Consider the following 27,821-nt stretch of genomic DNA (forward strand, 5'->3'; position numbering starts at 1 on the left):
TCCTTCACTCCGGAGCCCCTTACGGGGTCCCTTCTGCGAATTTGGGGTCGCTCCAGGTGCCCGCCGAGTCCCACGGCCACGAACTCACTCTGTCCGTGGTTTATCTTGATGGGTTGCCGCTGCGCCGTAGCGAAACAACCCTTTTCTGCGGTGCCCCTCTTCAGAGCTCGAAGAGGTCCGCCATCACGGTTTCGCGCCGCCTCCGGAAGTCGAGCTTGACTAGCTTGTTAATGGAATATGAGAGATTTGTTCAACAACACACAAAATCAAACATTAGCTACCTGTAGCCTCTTGAGGGGTATTCATCACGTGAACTGAAGTGACCATAATCACGGTAGGCATAATCTCTTGGCGGTGGGGCATAATCTCTTGTTTCTCTGGAGCTTGGATAGTCCCGACTTGAATAGCTATGGAAATGAAAACTAAAGTATTTTTTCCGATAGTGAAGTGCAGGAGCTCCTCATAACAGCTCACAGCCATACGCTCAAGCAGAGTCCTAATGCAGCAGCAGACACCCTACCACAAAGTGGAGGAGACATAGTGTAACATCTAATTAGACTTGGCTGACAAGTCACAGAATACTGAACTTCCAAAGGACCCTGAGATCAGTGCAATTAAAGCACTGAAGATGATTCAAGAGTTCGGACAAGTTGCAGGTTTCAAATTGAATAAGAATAAAACCAAAGTTTTAGAAAAAAATTTAACAATACATGAAAAACTTAATTTAGAGGAAACCACAGGGCTGAAGTTTGTGAAAAAGGTGAAATATCTGGGTGTAAATATGACTGCAAAAAAACTGAATTTGTACAAAGACAACTATGAAAAGTTATGGAAAGATATCAAAAGGGATTTGTATATCTGGACAAGGTTGAAACTATCTTTGTTGGGCCAAATTTCTGGGGTAAAGATGAATGTATTGCCTAAGTTGTTATTCTTGTTTCAAGTACTTCCTATCATGGATAAGTTGAATTGTTTTAAGGAATGGCAAAAGGTATTATCTAAATTTATCTGGCAGGGGGGAAAACCCAGAATTAAATTAAATTTATTAACAGATGTGAAAGAGAGAGGGGGTTTCTCCCTGCCAGATTTAAGGATTTACTTAGAAGCTGCAGCCTTTTGCTGGCTGAAATAATGGTTTTTATTGGAAGATACAGATGTTTTAGATTTGGAAGGTTTTGATAATGTATTTGGTTGACATACATATTTATGGTACGACAAGATAAAAGCTCACAAAGGATTTAAAAATCATATAGTTAGAAAATCTTTGTACAATGTTTGGATGAGATATAAGGATTTGTTTAGAAAGGAAAACACCGAGGTGGATATCACCATTGGAAGATAGATAGATAATAATTTATTCGGCTATAAACCCACAAGGTAAAACCAATCAATAAATAAAATAGCATTTTACATTCTAAAATATCAACTAAAATATTTCAACGCATAATCTCCTTCACATTACATACAATCTCTAAATGTACCATATTGTGGCCTTGAATATAAAGATGGTGGATAGAGTTTACTAGATTTTTAATAGTCATGCAGCATTCCATGAAGTCTTTTATATGAAAGAACTGAATTCAGGAATCTGGCAACCTGTAATGTTCTATAAGAGTCAATGTCCTGGAGTAGATAGGCTAGATGTGATTCAGGTGGTTTAGCAACAGTTTCCAAAATGATTGAACTCAGAATCCTTGATCGGGGAACAATATATAAAGGACAATTAAACAAGATATGATAAAGGGATTCTATTGATTTGTTGTCACATGCGCATAAAACAGAGGTTTTACCGTTAGAAAATCTATTGCTCAGCACATTTGAGGGGAACACATTAAATCTGGCTCTAACAAAAGCGAATCTATGCGACGCAACCGATAAGGTAGACAGATACCGAGGTATCTGGGACATAAATGTAATGCCCTGATTTATCAGGGAACATGTACCTCCACCTGTAGTAAGATTTTGTTGCAATTCAACCTCCTCCAATCTTTGTTTGATGACCTTTTTTGCTGTAATTAGATCTAAATTTAGTATATCGGAAGGAGAGAGTCCATAAGACAACAGTTTGGAATGGATTTTTGTTGCCCATGGGCTGGTAAATTCATCTCTCCAAAGGCACTGAATAAGATGGTAATTTGGCAATTTATGCCAAAGGGACAGCCAGTAATTAAAGGCATGTCTCCACATCAGGATCTCTAAGGAGGGGGTCTTGAGTTCTAAGCGAATAGCCGAGTTGCTTACACAGGAGGGTAGTTTCAAAAGGCGTCTGAGAAAAAGATTTTGCAATGTCACCAGAGGCATGAGGTTTACAAAAGCGCCCCATAAAGGGACCGCATAGGCCATAGTTGCAACCACTTTTGCAGTGTAAACCTTTAAGGCAGATGGAACATGCATAGCCCCCTCTGTAAAGAAAAAGCGTAGTAGAGCGTAGATAAGGGGTTTGCCCTTATTTTGTAAGTATGTGATATGCGCTTTCCATCCCATATTATGCTGGAAGTAAATTCCTAGATATTGAAATTTGTAGACTTGTTCAATTGGCTTCCCCTCAAGTTCCCACCTATACAATTTACGACTCCTGGAAAAAATTAGGACTTTAGATTTGGAATGGTTAATAGTAAGTAAATTTGTTTGGCAATATAACACGAAGATCTTAAAGGCCCTCCTCAAACCAATTCTTGAATATGAGAGGATCACCGCATCGTCAGCGTACAATAGTAAAGGGCAGCGATAGTCTGCAAGCCTGGGTGCATGAATGGTGGTTTGGGCCTCAACTAGGGGAGTTCTCATGTCACTAATATAGAGGTTAAAGAGATAGGGGGCAAGGATGCACCCTTGTCGTACCCCCTTATTTATTGGTACAGAGTTTGTGAGATCGCCCTCAGGTGTTAACCTCACCCTAGCGGACGTCCCTTCATGTAATTTGATCATAAGCCACAACAGCCTTTTATCTATGCCCCACTTTGCCAATTTTTCCCATAGCAGCTCTCTAGAGATACTGTCAAAAGCCGCCTTCAGGTCTATAAAAGCGGCACACAGAAGACCATGAGTGGGGGAAGAATACTTCCGCGCCAAATGATATAGAATTATTGCATGGTCAATAGAAGCACGATTTGGTCTAAACCCGGCCTGTTCATGGCCTATCAGATTGGAATCTTCGGCCCATTGGGTTAATCTGGTTAGCAGGAAGCGAGTGTAGATTTTTCCGATGATTGATAATAAACTGATATTACGATAGTTTCCTGGGTCCTCTGGTGGTCCTTTTTTATATATAGGAATTATGATGGACTCCTTCCATGATCTAGGTATCTGGCCCGTGGCATTAATTGCATCAAAGATTTTTGCAAGAATTTTGGCCCACCATGCTGGGTGTTGTTTAATAGCTTCCGCCGGGATCAGATCGGGCCCTGGGGCTTTATCAGTTTTCAGTTTAGCAATTAAATCAACTATTTCCTCCGGGTCAGTATCTGGCCATATGGGCAAGTGACATGAAAGAGTATCAGAATGAATGTTAGAGATAACTGTCTGGGGGAAATATTTTCTTAGAAATTGTTCCCATGTCGGGGCTGGTATAACTGTCAATGGGCATTTCCTCAATCTTTTATTGATTAAATTCCAAAAACCACGAGAGCTGCGAAGCTTAGAGGCAGCAATCAGCGCTTGCCAACGTCTTAGCTGCCATTCATGCTTGGCTGACTTCTGTGCCTGTTTGTAAGCAATTTTGGCCTGCAAGTACTCTGGGGGAAGAGTTTCAGCTCCAGAAGATTTATATCTGTTGTAGATACAACAGAGAGAGAGTCTAGCTTGCTTACATTTGGAATCAAACCAAGGTGCACCGAACCTGGGTTGATCTCGGTTAACCAGGTGAGTCGGCATCGTAAAGAAGCTAGTTAAATCTACAGAGAGGTGGGAGCACCACTCCAATATCCTATTTGGTTCAGACAACTCCGCCACTGAAACAATAAGGGGTTCGGAGATATTCCTCTGGAAGAATTCTGCGTATTTTTGGGCCTGTTTCATAGACCATTTAATGCTTCTTACTTGAGCTGCGGCATTTAAACCTACATGAATTGGGTGTGAACCGCTAATCGGGTGCCAGTCAAGCGTTAGCTTGGCCGCTAAAGGTAGGTGGTCACTGGATTGTACATTGTCTACTTTAAAATAAAGAAGTTTGAGAATAGGTCTTCTGAAACTAGAAGGTAGTCTAGGACACTATTTGATGTTGTGCCCAAATGAGTGAATTCTCCTGGCACGTCTGGAGGGCAATTGCCATTCAAAATGTTCAAATTCATACGAATGGCCAATTGATAAAGAAGGACTCCCGCCTCATTCACTCTGATGTCCTTAGATCTTCTTGATGTAAAAGAGATTAAATCAGATTTTGGGTAGGGGGGAGGTACCCACCACTTGGCCTTGATTATCCCATCCCAATTGGCGGCTGTACGTGCATTAAAGTCACCACCCATTATCGATGGAATATTAGGGTACATAACATAGCATGCCAATAGATGATCTTCCAGAGAATCCCATCTATAATGGAGGTCCGATATAAGACCACCTGGAGGAAGATAAACATTGGTGATTAATAGGGAGAATTTTTCGCTTGAGATCAGACCTGTAAAAGCAAAAGGAGGAAAAGTCTGAACTAGCGAGAGTTTAGCACTCATTTTAAGCGATATGGCAATTGCAAGACCACCTCTGGACCGGCCACCTTTTTGGGAGGGACTAGCTGGAGGTGATATCAGTTCAAAGCCATTTATATCTATTTTATCTTCTTCCCATGTTTCTTGCAAAAGGATTATCTGAAAAGGGTTTATATAGGACAAAAATTCGGGATCTAATCTTTTCCTTTTCCAGCCAGCAATATTCCAACTTAGGACTGCTAGCTGGGGACTTCTGTGTTGTTCTTTTAACAGTCAAAGCGAAGGAGGGGCAGACTCTCTGGAAGAGACAGAAGATGTAACAAAAAAATCAGTTATTTTACATTGGGAAGATGGTAACTGTGAGGAGCCCTCCAAATTAAAATTTTTAACAATTTGGTTCGACTGTTGGAACACCGAGGATGATCTACTAGCAGTAGATCCCTGAACAGGAAGTCTCTTCATTTCGAAATTCTTTGTACAACTTGACAGAGAAATACCCAGAGAGGGAGAAATTAAATCCGTCGGAGGAAACCCTCTAGCCGATTTATCATCAGGCATTAGGGTGATTTTATTGATGCGTCCCATCGGGTCTTCAATCGTTTCCGACGACGGGTCCCGAAGTGTAACATTCACATTTTCCTTTAAAGAAGGTAGTTGAGGGGACATCACGGGGGCGGTAATTGCGGAAGACTCTCTCAGGGGCATCACTTGTGGACTACTTCTATATCTGGTCGAAACTGGAGAAGATTCTAGCTCTGGCATAGATGAGTGAGTTAAAGAGGGATTTGAGTCAGGCAGGGAAATCAGAGTTTCGTCCTTAGGTGTGTTGGTCGATGGATGTAGATGAAGGTTAAGTGAGGATGGCAGCGCCTGGTCGTCTCGTGGAATAGCACTGGGGGCAGAAACAACTTGAAGATTTGAGTCTTGCAGGATGGTTTTTGTTTTCAAAGTGGGGCTGAGCTGAAGAAGGTCGACCACTTCTGTCCGGTGAACCCAAGTGGGGTTGTTTGAAGCATCGTTAGTATCTTCCCCTCTGTGTTGGACTTGCAAAAGCTGCGATTTAAGCGTGTCAAATCTTTGCATCATCACCGACTGTTCTTTTGGAGGGAGGGCTCTGAACGAATCAATAAGTTCCCTTTCATCAAGGGCAGTCTGCAGGTTTCCGTCCTCACATATGGCTGTTTGAGAGGGTATCGAGATTGGTCGAGAATGGCACGCTGCAGAATCATCGCAGTGGGGCCTGACAGTATTTTGAAGTAAGGCAGAGTCTCTTGTCCTAATGTCCTCACCGCCAGGGCACCTATTTAGAAGGGGTTTGATCTTGCTATCTGCAAAAACCCTCGTTGCTACGATATCGGCCATGGACAAAAGCGTTTTCCGCCTAACAATAATAGATGGTATCTTTTCAGAGTGGAACGCAAGTATCACCTTCAAGAAGTTGGTCTGTCGGAACAGGGGCATCACCGCATATAGGTCAATCTGGTGTTTCTTAATTTTTAAAAGTTTGCTTAAACAGTCTTTAGCCCCTTCTAGCGATGACCATCTTCCTATTTCCGACCTGACAGAAAGGCAACTTTTCTTGGGTTGCAGAGTTAATATCTGATTATTCAATTGGGAATTTAAGATATATTTAATTTTAGTCTCCTTTCTTTTATCTGAATTGGGGTGAGGCAATAAGTTTTTGACCTCACAAACTGAAGATTGAGTTGTTGATTCAAGTTTTTCGACTTTCAGCAGGATATTGGATAATTGTGAAGATACCTCATCCAGCCTTTTAAAGATACAGTGAAGGGTCTTAATTACTAAGTGTAACTGCTCACAGCTGGGGAACTCCCCCATATCAGATGTTAAACCATCATCCTGTGTTGAGAGTTTTTCTTTCGTATTCTCCTTTACAGGCTTTACTTTTGAAAAATTTTGAGTCGTCAGAGTTGGAGTGGCTTCTTAATCAATTAGAGGTAGGAAGCGATTTTGGGTTTCCACCGCAAAGCAATGCTCAGCATTGTCACTCCCTCTTCTATTCCGGTGTGGCACCAACCTTGATAGTTTTGGTTTAGGGGATGATAGGGGCTCGTCAAAGTCTCTCAAGCGTTTATTCTGACCCATACTTTCCTCAGACCAAGGATTATACGATTCTTAAAATAACATAACATTTAACACACAACTAAGATAGTTAAGACCACCAGAAGATGGCACCGTGGGTGAAAGCTCCTTGGATGGGTAATACTAGTGAAGTTTTTCTCTCCACTGCAGTAAAATCCACTTACAACATCAGTCTTTCGTGGACACCTCGGACCCAGTTTGCAGAAGCTTTTCACAAGAGGAAGTATTGAAATGTGACAGCCTCAAGATGTCTAGGGGGTAGGGTGCCAAATGTCCTGGCTCCACTGGCCTCTCTCAACCCTCTATGACAGCAGCCTGGGCACAAACGATGACTTATCCAGGATTTAAACACCACACAGCGTCTTCCTCTTAAGCCCTCTCTCCAATTAGGATAATGGCGTTCTCTTCTCTTTTAGCAGCTGAGGCCGGCCCGCTGATAAGAGAGAAACAAGGAGCAGTCTGTAGCAATCTGGAGCAGGGCCAAATCTCTCAGAAAGTTGCCATAGCATGTAGCTGCAGCAATTATAAAATGCTTCAAAGACTGACTAGGTCAGTTAAGATAAAATATAAAAGATTAAAAGAAGATTAAAAGAAATCCGAAGAGCACCGGTAAGCGCGTCTTACCTCGGCGCCATCCACCATTGGAAGCTAAGACCCATAAAAGGTTGAATATGAAAGACACGTGGTTGAAGTATAATATTTTGATGGAAGTAGGGGACCAATTTAGATTAAAATCTTATGATCAGTTGAAAGATAAAGTAGATGGTTGGTTCCAGTTCATCCAGATAAATGAAGTGTTTAAAATGGATAAGAAAATCGGTTTTCAAACAGAGAAATCCAATCTGGAAACGGAATTACTAGATACAAAAACAAAAAACCTATCTAAGATGTATAATTTATTGCTGGAATGGCATACGAAAGATGAACAAGTGAAATCTGTAATGACTGAATGGGCCAGGGATGTGGGGCACAGTATCATGATGGTGGATTGGGAGAAATTGTGGAAAAAGGGAATCAAATTTACAGCTTGTAACGTATTAAGAGAAAATTTGATGAAAATGATGTACAGATTGTATTTAACACCAGTGAAGTTAGCAAAAATGTATCATACTCATGATAATAAATGCTGGAAATGTAAAGAAAAAGAAGGAACCTTTTACCACATGTGGTGGATGTGCCCCAAGGTAAAAGACTTCTGGGAAAGGATTTACAATGAACTGAAAAAAGTGTTGAAAAACACATTTATTAAGAAACCAGAAGCCTTTTACTTGGCATAGTGGGGGGTGAAATCCCCAAAAAGGAACAGCTACGAGAATATTGCTAGCGAAGAATTGGAAGAAACAAGATTTACCAACTATCGAAGTATGGCAGATGAAGATGATGGACTATATGGAATTTGCCAAACTGACTGGGAGACTCCGAGACCAGAGAGAGGAGACAGTGGAAGAAGATTGGAAAAAGTTTAAGGAATATTTGAAAAAATATGTTAATATTTAAATCTTAGAATAGCTTTGGAAGTGGATATAGGCTGTAGGGTTAGAAATAGAAGCTAGTGTATTTTAAAATAGTATTATTTGTAAATGAAATGTGAAGATTTTTATGGTTAAAATTAAAGTAAGTGTGATGATAAAAAAAATAGTTAGAAATTATGATATATGTAAACTGCTAAAGATGAGTTAAAATGAAAATCAGATGGGGGGACTTGGGGAAGCCCACCTAACAATGTTTAGAAAAAATAAGGATAAGACAAGAATGTTTGTATTGTTTGTTTTTCTGTTTGTGTTGTTTACTTGTGTTATAAAATGAATTTTTTTTTTTTATAAAAAAAGACAAGTCACAGAATACTGAACTTCAAAAGGTGGTGTAGCCACTAGCATCTTAAACTTGGGTTGCAGAAACCTGAGTTAACTTCTCTGATTAGCATTTAGCTTTAAATAAGAAATACAACCAATTCTACAATTAATTGCTACAATTTAAATGACTAGCATTAAGTACAAATTCAATTAAAAGAAAGAAAATATCCAGCCACTTTGATTCTCCTCATTCTTCCTTTATGCAGATAACAAATTGTTCATAAACAGTAAACACCGGAAGCCTCATTATCTCATTGATTTGCCAGAACAAATCAATTGTCTGGTTGTCCTGACAGATGGGACACGCCCAGTCCAAAAAATGTCCCAGATGTGCTCCCCCTACACCCTTTCCATTAAATCACTGCTTCTGCAATCAAAATGCAGTAGGTTCAATAATTAAGTTCCTTGATCTGAAAAATATCCAACAGGGTTTGATTTTACCTGTCTTTAGTACTGTAACCATCATCTCTTGGAGACAGGTAGACATCTCTTCGTGATGGCAGTGGTTCTCTGCGTGGCGGTCCTCCATAACCGTCTCTACCACGTGAGAGGGGTGCTTAAGTAATCAAGCAGAAAATGAAATATTTTTGAAATAAAGCCTTCTGAAAACAAGGTATTAGTAGAGAAAGTTGTTCCCACCATGAGCTAAGACCACACCATACTGAATCAAACTTTTCTGTGGTGGTTTAAGTTCAATACAACCTCTATCAGCAAGATGAAGAGATAGCAAAGTCCTACATTATACTGAAAGAAAGGTTGCTTTCAGTTCTTCCAAACAGAGGCCTAGTCAAACTAAGCATACATCAACAAGGGCTGACTAGTGAGTATTTAGCCCATATTCTACAACTCAAGAATCCTTTTCCAACGTGTTGCATAGGACTCACATGTGAAGATATGCTGAAAACCGAAGTCATCCAGCATAACTAAGGAGTGTCAATTCATACCTCTTAATCCAGCAAGGGGTATCTGCCCTAACACAGAGACACTAGCGGGGACTTGCTCCCAACATAGCACTGCTGGAGGGTCCTGGAAACAGTACAACTAACTTGCTATTTCTGAGTGCCAGTAAAACTCAGCACAGTTGTAAAAGCCTTTCTCCAACCACCATAGATTTGTGGATCCATGCAATGGACAATAAAAAAATACTTTATTACATTTACATGCTGTTTGGCATCAAAGTGATTAAAAAAATTACCTCTGCCTCCCATTCCACTACTGCTACGAACAGGTCCAGAAGGAGCAGGTCTTTTAGGTGGTGGGCCACCGCTACGTGGGGGTGGACCCCTTTTCATCGGTAGAGGGCCTCTAGAAGAACCTAAAAGATCAGCAATGTGCCAGCTAGATAGCAGAAACAGGATCCCTCAGACAGTTCTGCCTCACTAGGAGCACAATGTACCACTGTGGCAGTACCCATGATACACACAGAATATTCTACACTGTCCCTTCCCAGAGAGAGAATGTCATTTGGAACAGAACTGATTCTCAGCAGCTCTTTCCGATAATTTGAATAACTATGATTTTACCATTCTGTTTTCATGAATTTGTTATTTATTTGCTGCTGTGTTTGTTATTACAGGGATTGCAATACTTGTTTTTAAATGTTACTGACACCGATTAAATAACTTCTGCCTAAACTTGCAAAATTTAAGGCAAATTGCCAATTTGCTTAACATGAGATTAATCCCTGGCCCAATTTCCAAAATACACCTCAATGTTTTAAGCAAGCCTACAAGTTTGCTAGCTTCATCTCTATACTTGAGTACATCAAACACAAGAACAGCATTCATCCTGTGAAATAGCAGGACGACAATCTTTTCCCAAACTTCCAAAAGGGGTAAGATAACCACCAGAAATTCATCATTTGTATTGTGTCTAGAGCTGGGCGATATATTGGTAAATTGTCTGAAACCAGTATGGCATTCAGATCGCAGTATCTGTAATATTTTCAGATATTTTTAGGGGCTTCTTGCCCCTCAGCCAAGAAGTTTAAGGCAATATGGGGCCTTACTTAACTGCAGGGCATATGTATCTAGGCTGTTTATTCCACCCCTAAGGTGGAGAGAAGCGGCAGCTAAGATATATCATGATGTTTGGAATGTAGCAGTATAATACAATATTTAGCTGCTCATATATTAAATGTTGAAAACCAGACACTGCACAGTCCTAATTGTGTCTTGATTTTGAGAGTAGGCTGTAAACCAGCATTCTCTATGCAGTGTCTTGTATGTTGCCCAATTACACATGGGAAAACACACATACCCAAATAACTCCCTCTTGAAGGGGGACCCCGTGTTCCACTTCCAACTCTTCCGCCTCTAAAACCTCTTGGAGGACCTCTGCTCTTTGGAGGGGGAGGGGGCCCACGTCTACCGGTTTCAAAGGATGGCTTGGTAGCTTGTTCAACTTTAATTGATCTTCCGTCTAAAGACTGAACAAAGGAATCTAACTTAACATTAATTGCAAATGCTTCTTTTTGTAGGACAGAGTGCCTCAGTTCTTATCCCTGCTATGGTTTCTAGCAAATACATTTGGTTTTGTATTATGCAGATAAAAAACATAATTTTAAAAAGGAATATATTGCTTTAACCCCACTTTGTAAACCACTCTAGGATTTAACCAACCAAGGTGAACTTAAGTTCAAGGTGAACTTAAAAATTGAACACCCATATTCTACGGCTACATGCTTTCAGTATGTCAATCTTATTTGTTTACATACAATTCTTCTAGATCTTTAGTTTCCAAGTGCATTCAAACCAATTTTAAGAAGCAAAGGTTTTGCCATGATGTGCATATTAGTTTTTTTCTGTTTTGCCACTGAGCAGCTGCTTAGAGTCACAAGGCTATACCTATGTACAGAAATTGGGTTTGTACTGAGATTGTACTGACAAGCTGCCCAGTGGTGTTCACAGAAAGGGGGAGGATGTTAGTTTCTGTTTTGCCACTGAGCAGCTGCTTAGAGTCACAAGGCTCTGTTTACATTCCAGAGACGGTCCATGTGGGAGAATCAGAACCTACAGGGTTAAGAGGTTCTGTGTGTGACGTCTTGCATCATGAGGCGTGGTTCCGCACAGACGCTTATGGGAGTGGTTTTGCTCAGTAAGTCAGTCTGCCTCTGGTACGCTCTGCGAGAGGAGGATGAGCGAGGTTTCGCCAGGACCTGATTTACGATCTGTTATTCTACTTGATTAAAAGCTAAGAAGATAAGGAAAGCCTTGTGTCTGCGTTGAGTTATTCCCACACGCTGCATTTTGCTTCAACTGCTGCGTTTTTCTCTGCTACCGGCTGAAGAGGCAGAGAAGGGAGAGCGGCACGGAGAGATAGCAGAGCTGCGCAATGGAAGCGTGCCGGACGCCATGTTGAATGGCCTATCTCGTCACTTTTGGCCTCTTAGCCGGCATAGGTCATGGGTGTTTGCCAACGCTTTGAAGCTTTGCAGCATCGTCCCACGTGTGGGGGAAGCCAGTGAAAGTTTGCTGGGACCAGCTGAAGCTCTGGAGCGTTCTTTGAGGCTGGAAGGAGCAAGCTGGGAAGGATCGGTCAGCCGGAGCCGAAGGAGGCTAGGAGGCTGGTCTGTTGTACCGGGAGCTGGACGCTATCTATGTGAGTAGCTGGGGCCCCGGGGGAAGATGGCAGACAGCCATGAATCATATAACGTACCCTTTGAAAAATTAAACGGACAGAATTGGGCGGAATGGAGTCGGAAACTGAAGGCCTGGCTGGTAGCCAAGGGTTTGTGGGAGGCGGTTCTAGGGCCTCCACTGCCCCAACCAGCCGCCGCAGCTGCGGCAGCAGACATTGCAAACGCACATGCTTCGCAGAGAAAGAATCAGAAAGCCCTGGGAGCTATAGTGCTCAGTTTGGAGGGTTCACAGCTGCCCCATGTGGAGGGGTTGGACACTGCGCATGAAACTTATGCTGCTCTTGAAAGAGTGCACCACAGGACCACGGCTGGTGCAAAGATCCACACCACCAGGCGCTTGTTTGAGATGAAGCTGTGTCCCGGTGGGAACATCAGACAGCATGTTACTGATATGCTCTCTGTGTTTAATGAGTTGAGGCTGTTGCAAGTCAACTTCTCAGAGGAGCTGAAGGTTTATATTTTGCTCAGCTCTCTGGACAAAAGTTATGACAATTTGTGCCTAACTTTGGAGTCGATGAGTCCCCAGGATTTGACTCTGCAGTACGTCACGGGACGTTTGGCTGACGAACAGGAGCGACGCCTCAGGGAGGGCAGGTCTGGCGCAGGCAGCTCCACCGGTTGCAGAGGGGGGGCCAAGCCAGATGAGAGCTCTGTTCAGGCTTTTTCCACTCGTCGGTGTTATGTTTGTGGGTCCAACAATCATTTCAAAAGAGACTGCCCACAGAGAGCGAAGACAGCTGGGCAGGAAGGTTCCAAGGTCGCTTCCCATGGGAATCAGTCTCGGAAAGGAGGCCAGCGTGGGAACGTGAAGGAAGGACGTGACTCAGAGAAGGGAGACTGTTATCATCTCACGGCTTCTCTGGCGGCTTTGAAAAACAACTCCAGCAGGGACAATGGGCAGTGGGTTGTTGATTCAGGAGCCAGTCATCATCTGGCGCCACCTACTGGGGGGCTGCGGAATTGCAGGGCGGTTTCAGCTGGAATGACTGTGACGTTCGCAGATGGAACACGAAAATCAGTTTCTGCTGTGGCTAACATATATCTTTCCTTTTTACAGGAGGAGCTAGAGGTCTACGTTGTGCCGGAAATGCATTGTTGTCTGTTATCTGTACCTGCTCTTGTGAAGCAGGGGTACAAAGTTTGCTTTGAAAATAACACCTGTTCCATTTTCAGAGGGGGGAAGCAACTTGTCAACGTGGAAAGCAAGAACAATCTCTTTGTTCTGGAATCACCTCTGGAGGGTGGTGGGAATGCCGGAAAAGCACAGGCGCAGTGTGCTAAGGTTCCCAGTCATGATTCATGTGTTCATGTATGGCACAGGAGAATGTTGCACAGCAGTTTGGAAGATGTTCAGAAGTTGCCCAGCTGCACTAAAGGGTGCAAACTCCGGGAATGTGGGAGGAGATCCCTAGAATGCAGGGCATGCAAAGGGGCAAAGGTACATAGTTTTCCCAGGTTGGGGAGGATAGCCAAAGAAGCTTTTGAGCTGGTTCACACAGATCTGTCAGGACCCATGGAGTGCCCGAGTCTGGGTGGGGCCAGGTTTTTGCTGACGCTGACAGATGACTACAGCCAGGTTGGCTGGTGTTTCTCTCTCAAATCACAGGGGGAGGTGGCGCAACTGATCCAGGATTGGGTTGTGGAGGTGGAACTAAGGTTCTCCACCAAGGTGCAAGGGTTCAGGAGCGACCGAGGGTCACAGTTTACTGGGTCTGCTCTGAAGGAGTTTTTCAAGGAAAAGGGAATACGTCACCAGGTGATGGGTGCAAAGTCTCCTCAAGAGAGAGGCGTGGCAGAGCACAGGAGTGAAACACTGGCTGAAGCTGTCAGGGTTTTGCTGTGTGACTCTGGGCTGCCTCAGAGCTTTTGGAGTGAAGCTTGGAAATTTGCCAGCTTTGTTTTTAACAGGTCCTACAATCACGCTGTAGGGAACACACCGTTTTTTCTGTTGCACAAGCAAAAGCCACAGGTGCATTTCTTCCGTTCGTTTGGTTCAAGGGCTTCAGTACCAATACCAACGGCACAACGGAAGGAGGGTGGTCCAAGGTACCAGGACATGATCTTCTGTGGGTATGATCCTGCAACAAATGGGTGGAAGTTTGCATACCCAGAGGGTGATCAGACCAAGCTGCTGGTCAGCAAGCATGCTGAGTTCTGTGAGCAGGGTGGTTGGTCACGGCCTAGGGATGGTCCTGATTTTCTCTCAGAATGTCTGTCTGATTCTGAGGAGGAAAGGGAGCCAGAGGCAGAACCCGGTGATGGGGACCAGGTCCAGGATCAGGGTTCAGGGCAGGTTTGGGCTTCTCCAAGGGTTGTGAAAGGATTGTCCAAGAGTGAGCCTTCATCTCCTGTTAGCATAATGGAGAAAGCTCACAGACGGGTCGTCAAGTCAGAGGGGGAAGAATCTGACGGAGAAGACACACTTGCTGGCCCCAATGGGTCAGAAGGGAGTTCAGATGAAACACCCCAGTTTGTGCCCAGACGTTCATCTCGGACAACAAAGGGTGTTCCACCTGAGAGGTTTCAGGTCACCAGTGCGTGGATTGGTTTCGCACAATGTGATTCTGGAAGTGTGGAAGGGGTTCAACAGGTGGCTGGGAAAGATGCCAGGAAAAGGCAAAAGGCAATGGGGAAGGTGTTGAACTCAAAGAGGTCTGCAGAAAAGTGTGCACAGGTCCCCTCAGGATGCAAAACGAGAGGGGGTGTGGGAGAATCAGAACCTACAGGGTTAAGAGGTTCTGTGTGTGACGTCTTGCATCATGAGGCGTGGTTCCGCACAGACGCTTATGGGAGTGGTTTTGCTCAGTAAGTCAGTCTGCCTCTGGTACGCTCTGCGAGAGGAGGATGGGCGAGGTTTCGCCAGGACCTGATTTACGATCTGTTATTCTACTTGATTAAAAGCTAAGAAGATAAGGAAAGCCTTGTGTCTGCGTTGAGTTATTCCCACACGCTGCATTTTGCTTCAACTGCTGCGTTTTTCTCTGCTACCGGCTGAAGAGGCAGAGAAGGGAGAGCGGCACGGAGAGATAGCAGAGCTGCGCAATGGAAGCGTGCCGGACGCCATGTTGAATGGCCTATCTCGTCACTTTTGGCCTCTTAGCCGGCATAGTCCAGACTGTTGGAAGTCTCACAAGAGACTAGAGGCGGATGTGACGTTAGTGGTTTCCTGTTTCCTTTGTTCCTTTGTTTCAGTTGCTCTCTGCTTTCATGGAGAGAGGATGTATATTTCTTTGCTGTCTGCGTAGTAAGAAATAAAGCATAGCATGTAGCCATAAATCTCATCACTTCTGCTGCTTTGATACTCTGCTTAATGTGGGAACGTGCCTTGGAGCCTTATTAAAGGCTCAGGTCGTTAAACACGTCGGGAGGCGATTCCGAAGGACTCAGGGGAAGAAAATGAGCTTTATCAGCTTGGCCGAGCGGAGATCCCAACAGTGCATGTTATTAAAAAGTAACAGTCACTACAGGTATTTTCTAGAAATAATTGATTGAGCCATCACAATCAGGAAGCAATGCTGTATTATTTAGGCAGTTCTTGAGACATCCAGTTTCATTCTTAATTTAAGAGTAGCCCATAGAATGCCCATACTAGCATTCTTGAAGAAAATAAGCCATAAGGCTTTATTTGTCTTAAAGCTAACCCTTAACATCCTTAAACAAATTCCCTTAGCATCCCTAAATGCTATTACCCAAGCATTCACTCCATTATAACACATCACTGAACTTGTCTCATTAATAAAAGCAACTCTGTCAATCAATCAATCCAATCACCCTCAGCTTGACACTCTGCAATTAACACATTAGTTCCTACCTTTCCATTCATATCTCTGGCAGCATCCTTGGCATCTGCTGGACTCTCAAAGGTAACAAAAGCAAACCCTCTTGATTTGTTGGTTTCACGGTCTTTCATAAGGAGAACTGAAGAAAGACAAAAGTGTTATTCCACTTTCATCTTAGAATGGTGTATCCCAAGTTGTACACAAGCCTGCTCAGAACTTCTTAGAGGACATATAAGCTCTATCACTTCAACTGATCAAAGCTGTAAAATTCATCAAAGCAGACCTTTAACTTAATATTATGCCCTAAAAAGGCTGTGTGCTTACCCTCTACTATATGGCCATATTTGCCAAAGACAGATTCAAGAGCCTTCTCATTAGTCTCTGTGTTCAGCCCACCAATGAACAGCTTGCCAGGATGATCTGCTTCAACCATTTTGACACAGTTTGGGATCTGGAACAACACACATTCAACTTGAAATGGGAGAAGCTTGGGTCCTTTGGAAATATTTGACAAAACAACAGGATAAATCCTCAGACAGCAATATGCAGATATTGAAAAATCTGATTAGGGCTTGATGGTCCTTATCAGCTTGTCCATGCCCTTAGTTGCTAAACAGAAATGGCAGCATCCTTTTTGTGGTGACCAAGGCCTTGCTTAAAAAGGTAAAGGGACCCCTGACCATTAGGTCCAGTCGTGGCTGACTCTGGGGTTGCGCGCTCATCTCGCTTTATTGGCCGAGGGAGCCGGCATACAGCTTCTGGGTCATGTGGCCTGCATGACTAAGCCAGTTCTGGCGAACCACAGCAGCACACGGAAACGCCGTTTACCTTCCCGCCGGAGCGGTACCTATTTATCTACTTGCACTTTGACGTGCTTTCGAACTGCTAGGTTGGCAGGAGCAGGGACCGAGCAACGGGAGCTCACCCTGTCGTGGGGATTCGAACCGCTGACCTTCTGATCGGCAAGTCCTAGGCTCTGTGGTTTAACCCACCGCGCCCCTAAGGCCTTGCTTAAACGCATCTAATTGAGAACAAATATTGACACTACAAACACATTGCCCCAAAATACAGAACAATGGCCCTTTAATTACTACCTGCAAGCAAAAGCTCTAATGCAAGAAACTGTTACATTTTTAAAAAAAAGAAAAGCAAACCTACTTTAAGATAAGGAAACATTCACAGGGAAATAAAATACAACAGCTCCCCTATGATTTTTCAAAAACTGAAAAAGGTTGAAAATGCACCACAGTGGTTACTACAAAGGGAGCCGTCTCCCACATAGATGTTCATTTATTTTGCTTTTTGTGAACTTTACTGAAATTGATTAATAGCAAAACATTATTTTGTATGTTATGTCCAAATATACAAATAAAAATCTGTTCAAACCTATACAATTCCTTTCACCATACATTATTATTCATATACATAAGACTTCCCATCACCCCCACTGTATTTACAGTTTCTTTTTTCTGTTGTACTAATAGTTGTTACTTTGTTCTTTCTATGTTATCTTATACTTCCTTACATCTTTTTGTATCCATTTGCATTATCTTTGCTATTTTACACAGAAATATCCCACAGGGATATTTAAGTCGGCCCCCCACCTGAATTTTTTTCCCCATTAAAAGGAAGGTGGGGAAACTACTTAGCCCTTTTATTGAGACAAGGAATACGTTCAGAATTCTACCGAACAGTTCACTAAACAATAATATTAACAAGCAACTTCTGAATATATTAGATCACCACTATGTTGTATGCTTTGCAATGTTTCTATACTCCACCATCACAACATTATTGGCTAAAGGCTCAGTGAGGAACTTTCAGGATTTAAAAAACTGTGTTCAACAAGGTCCATCAACAGCCCAATCCTACCCACACATACTTTGAAGTAGCAAACTGACCCAAATTCGTAGCAGGGAGGGAGAGCTTAAATCAATTTATGGTGCTTAAGCACACCAAATGACAAGGAGTCACTGCTCTTAACTCTGTTATATGAACTACAACTTGAGGAACTTACACACAGTAAGCTGATTGGTACATCCAGCTCAGTATTGTCTGCTCTCCAGGGTTTCAGGGGTCTTTGCCAGTCCTGCCTAGAGATGCTGGGGACAGGACCCGATACCTCCTGCCTGCCAAACAGATGCTCCACCACTGAGCTACAGCCCTTCCCCTAAACATGAACCTGAAGCGTTTGCTTTCCCCTCCTCCACCCTACACCTTTTAAAATTTATTTTTAGACTCTTAAGCCCAAGGACAGCGGCTGCCATCATAAAGATTTATGCTTTTATAATAGTGATTTTACAAGCCGCTCTCAGAGCCTTTCTTGGTTACAACAGAGAGGGGGGAGGGAAACTCAGAAATTAAAGAAAAGCAAGCAACTGAATATACCCAAAATGACAAAAGGCCACATTCAGGTAACCCTGCGGCCGCGCATGCGCGACGCTGAGACCGCAAAGAATAGGGGAGGGGTGAAAGCGCATTCCATTAAGACGCAAGAAAAGAACGAGTCGCGCCTGCGCAGTCGAAAGAACTATAAATCTATCAACTGCTCATTACGTCTTATCTGAAAAGTTGCTGAAGGGAGGGGAGGAATCACCGGTGTCAGGAATGAGCCAGCTCCTAGTGAAACGTTGCAGCCTGCTGCAGAACAGAGAGCATTAAACCTGAAGCAGGCTGAACAGAAGCAAGAGCTAAGCGCCCCTTGGAATGCCAGTTGCCGAGGGAACAGCTGAAGGTGTGCTGAAACACAGCCAAAGTTCTCAGGAAGCTCAATCAGGCACAAAAATACACAGAGATAGTACATCACAGCAGGAAGAGGCTGGAGCTAGTCCAATCTATCTGAGGAGTCATCGAATGGGAGGGCTGCTAGATCGGAAGCAAAACAAGAGAAGCAAGGGGCGACGGTTCAATATACTCTGTAGACATCAGAAGGGCATTTTAGAAGGGTCATCTTGAGTAATGATGCCGGAGGCTTTGATAGAGCTGTCTGGAGCTATCTGTTTGTTTTTGCAATAAATCCTCCTTTTTAATTAGCTATGCTTACGGTGTTATCAAGCCTGGACTCCTGACATCCGAGCTTCACAACAAACATCCACAGATTGGTGTAGGAGATTGGCCCATTAGCAGTCTTGGGCTTCAGCCATTTCTAGACGATTTCCCCTTTCTAGTAGCCATTCCTCTACTAGTGATAGTTCTTTCCTCAGAAAGGTGCCAGATGTAGACTGCTCCATCCTTTGCAGTGGCAGCCATAGGAACTGATCCCTACGGAGTCTCAGTATCATCTAGGGCATCGATGGAACCTCCAGGCTCCTGTCACCGACCTTAGCATGAAAGTATTCCACTGACATACTTTACAGGAGCCCCAACCACCCCCCCCAATTTATTCATTTATTTATACTTTTCATATTTTTTTTAAATATATATTTATTAAGATTTTCAAATTTAATACAATGAAAAGAATCAAAAAGGAAAAAGCAAAAAAGATTAAAAACACATAATGTTCACAATACTTATTTTTCAATAACGTATTTCCCTGACCTCCTCATACCTCCCTTTCTTGTATTCCAGATCAAATTGTTAATTCAGCAAATCCTTATCCATAATTTTTAACCTATTTCTATACTTAGTTTAACATCTTATTATTTTACTTTTTCTCTTTCATCCATTTCCTCAATTTATTTTTGCTAACCTTATTTTCATTTAATTTAGTTCATTTTAAAAAGCCAATTTTACCTTATCCAAACTTAAACATCAATACTTATACATCAATACACATTCTTGAAACATTTTTTCTAAAGTCGACCCAAATTCCCTTCCACGAATTTCCCAATTTTCATACACATTACAAAAACAAAATAAAAACAGAACAAATTATAATTATGTACCCTTTGGATTCCCAACCCCCCCCCCCTTTCCCGGTTTCAGTCCCCAACAAATGTCCATCAGTCTTAATCTAGTATTAGCCTGGAGATCTCACATCCGAGGCTCTTAATTCTCTCTCAATTCCTCTCTGCCGGTTTTTTTGATAGTCCTTAAAATTGAACACCAAATCTCGGAGAAGCTCTGGCCCTACGGGATCCATGTTTCTTCCAGCCAGTCCTCCATACTTAAAAGTGGAGCCCAAATCTTGTTTCTTACTCCTTTCAAGTCCAGATGTCCCCAAAGCTCCAACTTCCACCTTAAGCAAATTTGTAATCCTTAGGTCTTCAGATCTCCACATAAGGGGATCTCTCCTTTTTTCAATCTCCAATTCATGCCAGATTTTCCACATCGAGTTTTTATTTTCCTTCATTACCATCATGTCAGGCCTCAAGTCCTTCTTCGTCATCTGCAAAATTACAGCTCCTCCTTCCTTTTCTTCAGGGACAACATATGTCTCCTTCTCCAAATTCTCAAAGCTCTCAAGTTTCTCTTTTTGTCCAGTTGAATAAACTTCCTGATTCAAATCCTTATCAGATTCAATGATGTTGTTTACAGTTGAGTCCAGAGTTGTAACATTTGTAGCCAAAACATCAATTTGGCCTTGTAACTTTCCCAAGAGAACAAAGACTCTGTCCAATTCAGCCTGAATTTTCCCTCCTCCAGCCATTCTTGTAATGTCCCAAAACCCCCTCTAGAGGGATTTTGGTTCCTTGATATTCATTCCAGTTCAAATCCAAAAATCCAGTTAGTTTGTATCAGTTCTTCCTTGTTTTCAACAAATTGTAACAAAATTGTAACAGATATAACCAGCAGAAGCAGCAGAAACAAAGTTCTCTTTTTCCGTCTTGACAGCTAATTTGACAGCTGTCAAACTCTTTAGTACCTCATCAACAGGCTCTCTCGCGGAACACTCCCGGGTCGGGGAGGGTGGCACTTCAGCTCCCAAAATTAACTCTTTATCCTCCAGTAAGATTTCTTATACTGCCAAACCGTGAAATTAAAATCTTTTACCAAAGAAGGAAAAAAGAGGTTCTCTCGACCTTAGTTAGCAGGTCCTTGCTTTAACTTGTTTACAAGGAGGGGAGGCAGACTTCCTGTTTATACCTTCCCCGATCGTGCCTAATTCTTAAAAAATTTCTTTACAATTCCAATTTCCGTAGTACTCACGGGTTGTTACTTTAGAATCCAATTGCTCACAAGAAGAAGTCAGCGCTCTCCAACCATGGCAGTGCAGCTTCACTCCGCAGGAGAAGCAGTCGACTCTCAGCACCGCGCCTCTCACCCCGTCCCCCGTTCCGAAGCCTTTAAAAAGGCTCCTTCGCAGGTCGGGGGCGCAAATGGTGCCCGCCGAGTCACCAGGTTCACAGGCTTCATCGCCTGTGATTTTTGAGGGTCCCCGCGTCGCCGCAGCGGCAAGACCCGATCCTGCGGAGCCGATTCCCTCCGGAGCTCAGAGGGAATCCGCCATTAGTCGATGGCGCTAACCCGGAAGTCCTCATTTATTTATACTTTTCAAATGTATACATTTCAGTAATTTTATACATTTCACTAATTTTACATTCATTTTGACATTTCAAAACTTGACTTCCATCCCCCTCTTTCTGCGGTTCCTTAAATTTGTTTTTAATATCTTCTGCATATCAATAATTTATTTGTAAATATTCAATAATTTCCATTTCCATTTCCATTCTTTTATAACAAAATTATTATCTTGATTTAAGTTTTGCCATTTCTGCATATTCCATAAGTTTTTGTGTCCATTTTTCTTTTGTCAGGACTTCTTTCCTTTTTTGGGCAAGTATCATTCTTGCCACTGTAGTAGCATACATGAATAAGTTTCTATACATTTTAGGCACAGTAGTTCTGTCCCTATAATTCCCAAAATTAAAGCTGCTGGATTTTTTTTACAAAGGTTATGTTAAACATCCATTTCATTTCATTATATATTATTTCCCAGTAAGCTTTAACCTTACTACAAGACCACCACATATGATAAAAAGAACCTTCTTTCTCATTACATTTCCAACACTTATTTGATTTAGATTTATACATTTTTGCCAACTTACTCAATGTTAGATACCATCAATGTATCTTTTTCATATAATTTTCTCTAAGACCATAACATGCTGTAAATTTTATATCCACATTCCACAATTGTTCCCATGCTTCCATGTCTGTATTATGACCAGTATCTATTGCCCAATGTATCATTGAGGATTTTACTTGTTCATCCTTTGTCTCATTGTTGCGGACATGCCTTAGACCTGTGGGTGATCTGACACTAAGTAAAAGTGAAACAAAAGAAGTGCCATGGTCGGATCACTTCCTGGTGCAACTGGACTTCTCCACGACCCTTCCCCTCTACAGGGAGGTGGGACCGATTTGGATGGTCTGCCCCTGCCACTTAATGGATCCAAGCGGTTTCCAGAGAGTGATAGGGGATGCTTTATCCCATGTGGATGGTCTTCCACCTGATTTCCTGGTGGCCCGTTGGAATGCGGAGTTAACCAGGACTATCGACTGTCTGGCTCTGAAGCGCCCTCTCTGATTGCATGGAGCCCGGACGGCCCCGTGGTTTTCCCTGGAGCTGAGGGCGAAGAAACAATCGCTGAGACAGCTAGAGCGCCAGTGGTGGAAAACTCATTCTGAATCTTACAAGACACAGGTGAGAGCTCAACGTCGAGCCTACCAAGTGGCGATTGCAATAGTGAAGAGGACCTTCTTCAGCACCTCTACTGCATCTGCATCAAACAGCAGCAGGAGATTCTTTCAGGTGGTTCATAATCTAACAGAACCACCTTTGCCATCGAGGCCCAGTAAGAACCCCAAGATCTCCTGCAATGATTTTGCAAAGTTTTTTTGCAGATAAAGTCACTCAGATTCAGAAAGAGGTAGACTCCACTGTGGGAGCAGGGCCAGGGCGGGAGAGTGCTAGAGTCCTGTCTGGTCAAGTTGTGTGGGATCAATTCCAATCTGTTAGCTTCGAGGATGTGGACAGGCTGCTTGGACGAGTGAAACCAACCACTTGTCTCCTTGATCCTTGCCCATCCTGGCTCATAAAAGTGAGCCGGGAAGTGCTGGGTGATTGGCTCCATGGGGTGGTAAATGCTTCCCTCTGTGAGGGAGCCTTCCCAGACCAACTGAAAGAGGCAGTTATTAAACTGCTTCTTAAAAAAAATCTTTGGACCTGGCCGATATGGCCAAGTATTGCCCAGTCTCAAATCTACCATTCCTGGGCAAGGTGATTGAGCGGGTGGTTGCTGAACAACTCCAGGCATGCCTGGAGGATGCGGACCATTTGGACCCCTTCCTATCAGGATTCAGGCCTCATCATGGGACTGAAACTGCCTTGGTGACGCTGGTCGATGATCTCCGGTGAGATAGGAAAAAAGGTGAAAGGTGCTTCCTAGTTCTGCTGGATCTCTCAGTGGCCTTTGATACCATTGACCATGACATTCTGGAACATCTATGGGAGCTGGGGGCACTGTTATACTGTCAGGTGGCAGAGGAACCAATCCCCATGGCAGGTTGCCAGGAACAGACAAGACAAGGTCATCTGAGAGAGGCTTAGGAATGTGGCCTCTGGGAATAAAGGCGTTGTTCTGAGTGAAACTCCTCCCCTCCGTCTCTCCCATTTCCTCAGGAGTCATTGCTATGGGTGCTGGAAAGGGCCCTCTGCCTTTGAGCTCTTTGCTCTCCTACTTTCAAGGCCTGCCGTGTTCTGGAATGCTTTCTAAAGACACCAAGTCCTCCCGTTGTTGCTCCCCTGGTGCTTCTTCCACCACATCCTCCTCCTCTCCCATTATTTCCCAGCTTTCCCCCACATTGTCAGGGAGGATTCTGAGGAGCAATGGACAGAAGAGATGGTGCAGGAGGCAGAACAGGGGGCGGAGAGCAGTCAGGGAGAACAGGGGCTCAGAGATGCTGGAGAACCCTGCAACCACCCAGAGACAGAGGAAGCGGAAGAGAGGGCGGAGAGTAGCCAGGGAGAGCAGGGGCTCAGGGTTGTTGGAGAGCCCGGCAACCATGCAGAGGCTCAGGAAGGAAGCTCAGACTCAGGAAGGGAGGGGGCTTTCAAATCAGCACAGACAAGGAGGGAAATGAAACGTAAGGATCAAAGACATCTTGCGCAATTCCCACGCCTACTTTGTTGGCGCAGGAATTGTAGGAAGCCACTCCCCAAATCTGACTCAACGGGTTTGGACGCATAATTCTGAACTGTAGCTGTTCTTGTATCTATGTAATAAAAACTGTAAATACCACGCTGATTGTGCTGGAGTGTTACTGCGAAGGGGAAACACCACCTTTACAGCATTTGGAGAGTTTTTCTCCCTCTTTGCAACGGCAGGGCGGAGGTGAGCCATACAGAAGCCAGAGGCAGCCAGGGGCACCCAGGGAGCCAGGGGTGAGCAGCCGCAGGGAGCGGTTGGAGGAGCCCCGGGACAGGGAGCCAGCGGGCCAGCAGTGGAAGCAGTTTGGCAGCAGAACCTCCTTCTACAGGCACAAGTCAGCGAGCTGGTTGGGAAGCTCAAGGAACAGCGCAAGCTACTGCAGGTGGAACAAGCGAACAAGGCAAGTAAAGCAGTCACTATGCATCTCAGTACGTTTGCAGGGAGCAGCCAACAATACTCGACCTTCCAAACTGAACTGCAGTATATTCTAAAGATTCGGAAGAATTATTTTAAATCAGATGAGGAACAGGTGGTATTCATAATTGCGCATTTAGAAGGAAGCACAAAAGAATGGGTTGTGCCGCTGATGGCGGCCAATCACGCAGCCTTTTCTAATGTCCAGCAATTTACAGAGATGATGGACACTGTGTTCCTGAGTTCATTGCAAATGAAAGTTAGTTCGCAGCAGCTGCTGCATTTGAAGCAAGGAAACAGATCGGTGAGAGCTTCTGGACAGAATTTGCCATGCTAGTCCACAAGCTCTAGTGGAGAATGGACTCAGAGCCAGTGGAGGCCATTTTCCGGCAAGGGTTGTCTGGGGAGGTGCAGGACAAGCTTGCACGAATGCCAGAGCTGGCCTCCTTTGAGGAATTGGTCCGGATCTGCCTGCATATCGGGTTACATCAGGAGAATCGAATGGCAGAGAGGAGGGATGTAACTGGGCAGCACTGGCTGGAAGTGAGGAGATTTCGCCCCTCCCATATCCAAGAATCTGCTGATGAGTCTGGTGATTTTCCAGAGAGGAGGGGCGGTGTTCTGCTCTCTGCTTATTCCGCTCCAGCCTAACATCAAAGAGTCAGTCAGTGTTGGAGAGAGAGAGAGACTGAGTGTTAGAGATCGTGTGTATAGATAAGGTTGCTGCTAAGAGCAGCTGCAGACACTCAGTGCAGTGCAGCATTCATTTATGCTTAGACCTATTTAGTTCTGTATATAGTTGTGTATTATAGTTGTAGCTATAGAATAAAGAAGATATTCTACAGAGCTGCTCTCCAAGTCATTTATATGCTATGCTAGACTCTGCTGTGTGACGACTGTCTTCTTGTGGAAGTGAATCCGGTGCTCACAACTCTAAGCTGTGAGTCCACAGCACTTTGACATGTTCCTGTGCAGAAGGTGGTCTCTGGAAGTGCTACCCAGCTCGCCTAGCCCAGTCGGGGCTGAAGTGGATGAGTCCAGTTAGTGGCAATGGCTCAAAGGCGATGCTGACAGGAAGCTCGCATTCCAGACATTCCAGAACATAAGACTGGTAGCGGGCCCAGACAGGAGGAGGAAGCAATGGAGATCAGGGTGGTGCACGCCAAATCTGCTTCAAATGTTGCTTCCACTGGAGGCGGGGCAGAGAAGCAAAGGAAGGAAACCAGGAAACGTTTTGTGTGCAACAGGCCAGGGCATCTTGCCAGGCAGTGTCCGCCCCGCAAGGCCTGGGAGTCACTGTCTGGCACAGAGGTGGGGGCCAGCAACGTGGCAAAGGAGCAAGAGCAGGGAAACAAGAGCGCCTGGCTGAAATTGGGGGCCGACAGCCAGGGGAAGGAGCAGTAAAAGAGCCCCAAGCTGACGCTCCAGTTCCAGGAATTACCATGATGGTGAAACTACAACTCCCAACCGGGCGTCAACTGGAAGTTAAAGCTCTAGTGGACTCTGGAGTGTCAGCAGATTTCTTTGACATAGACTTGGCGCAGAAGCACCAGCTAGCCTTACACCTGTTGGATTTCCCTCTGAGGGGCAAAACAATCAATGGGTGACCACTGGTGGCTGGAGAGGTGGCGTACGAGACCCTGCTCATGAGGATGGAGGTATCACGCCATGCAGAGACGATGTCCTTCCATGTGACTAAGCTGGCGGGACACCCAGTGGTGCTGGGAATGAGTTGGCTGGCCAAGCATGACCCAGTGATAGCTTGGCGTCAACTGTCACTCACCTTTGCCTTTTCGCATTGTATTCAATATTGTTTGGGAGGTGGGGGAAGCAGGCAAGTGGGGGCAAAACAAGCTGAAGTAGAAGGGGGACAAGGACTGATTTGACCATTCCCCCCACCATACGCAGCCTACAGTGATGTTTTTAGTGAAAAGGATGCCAACAAGCTGCCCCCCCCCCGAACATACAATTGCAAGCTAGATTGAATTCTGGGGGCCCAACTACTGCCTGGGAAACTCTATTCTGTGTCTGAAGCAGAAACACAAGCTCTGAAAGAGTTCATTGACAAAAATTTAAAAGAGGGGTTTATCAGGGAATCCCATGCAGCAGGCGGTTCCCCAGGTTTTTTTTTGTAGATGAGGGAGATACCAACCAAAAAAGACTTGTAGGTGATTTTAGGGAGGTGAACAGTCAAACACACCCCAGGGGGTGGATCAAAGTTCGTTCTTCTCCTAGTTGATGATTTTTTGAGGTCCTCTTGGGTTTTTCCGATTAAACACAAGGGTGAGGCTGCTGGGTTGATCAAAGATTGGATCACAGCAGTTGAGGTGACTTTTTCCACCAAGGTGAGAAACTTTCAGAGTGACAGGGGGTCAGAATTCACTGGTTCTGTGTTGCAGAGTTTCTTCCGCCAGAAGGGAATCAGCCACCGGCTGACAACGCCTCACAGTCCGCAACAAAATGAAGTCGCGGAAAGGAAGAATCACACTTTACAGGAAGCTGTTTCTGCTATCCTGTATGACGCAGGGCTCCCACAGCGCTTTTGGGCCGAAGCTTGGAAAGCTGCCAGCTTCACTTTGAACAGGTCCTATAGCTCTGTTGTAGGGGACACACCCTATTTCCTGCTGCACGGTAAGAAGCCCAAAGGGCATTTCTTACGTGTGTTTGGTTGTGAGGCTTGGGTCCTCATTCCAAAGGCTTTATGCAGGAAGGGCGAACCAAGGTCCAAGAAGATGATCTTTGTGGGGCATGAACCTGGTTCTAAAGCTTGGAGGTTTGCATAGGTTTGCATTGGAGGTTACCCGAGTGGTAACCAGTCTAGACTGGTACTCAGCAACAGCGCTGAGTTCTGTGAACAAGCTGGATGGACGCGTTTGCATGGCAACCCTGATGTTATTTTACAGCAGTTTTTTGACTCAGATGAGGAAGAGGAGGAGGAATCTGTTGCTGGGGATCAAAGTCCAGGGCAACAGAGTCCACAACAGGGGCAGCTTAGAATCCCTCAGAGGGGGAGGCCCAGAACGCCTCCTCAAGCCACTGTCTAGTCTGAGACAAAGAGTGAGCTCTCCTCACCCGCAGGTCCAGCTGTAAGGTTCAAAAGGCGCAGCAGGTCAGAGGGGGAAGTTTCTGACACTGAGGATGGTCTTGCTGGCCCTAGTGGGTCAGAGGGGGAAACAGAGTTTACGCTGAGAAGATCAACAAGATCTACGAAGGGCAAGCCTCCTGACAGGTTCGAGGCCACAAGTGTGTGGGTTGGTGTGGCTAGGTGTGAGCCTGAAACCTTTGAGGATATTCAAAGG

The 27,821-nt window shown here is 44.3% G+C and overlaps 1 protein-coding gene and 1 non-coding gene across 2 annotated transcripts; both read right to left on the reverse strand.

Annotated features, from left to right (window-relative positions):
• Positions 1-277: 277 nt before the first annotated feature.
• LOC144326411 (RNA-binding motif protein, X chromosome-like) lies at positions 278-16,492 on the reverse strand. Its single transcript, XM_077922978.1, has 6 exons — positions 16,340-16,492; positions 16,048-16,154; positions 10,856-11,024; positions 9,792-9,911; positions 9,038-9,152; positions 278-407 (listed from the first exon to the last, which is right to left on the reverse strand). Exons 1-6 carry the CDS (start codon positions 16,446-16,448, stop codon positions 278-280), a joined length of 750 nt encoding a protein of 249 aa, XP_077779104.1. The 5' UTR covers positions 16,449-16,492.
• LOC144326474 (small nucleolar RNA SNORD61) lies at positions 16,222-16,294 on the reverse strand. The gene has a single exon (XR_013391514.1). It is a non-coding gene; the product is annotated as a small nucleolar RNA SNORD61 (small nucleolar RNA).
• Positions 16,493-27,821: the final 11,329 nt, after the last annotated feature.

This window comes from Podarcis muralis, chromosome W, assembly GCF_964188315.1.
Source record: "Podarcis muralis chromosome W, rPodMur119.hap1.1, whole genome shotgun sequence".
NCBI lineage: Eukaryota > Metazoa > Chordata > Lepidosauria > Squamata > Lacertidae > Podarcis > Podarcis muralis.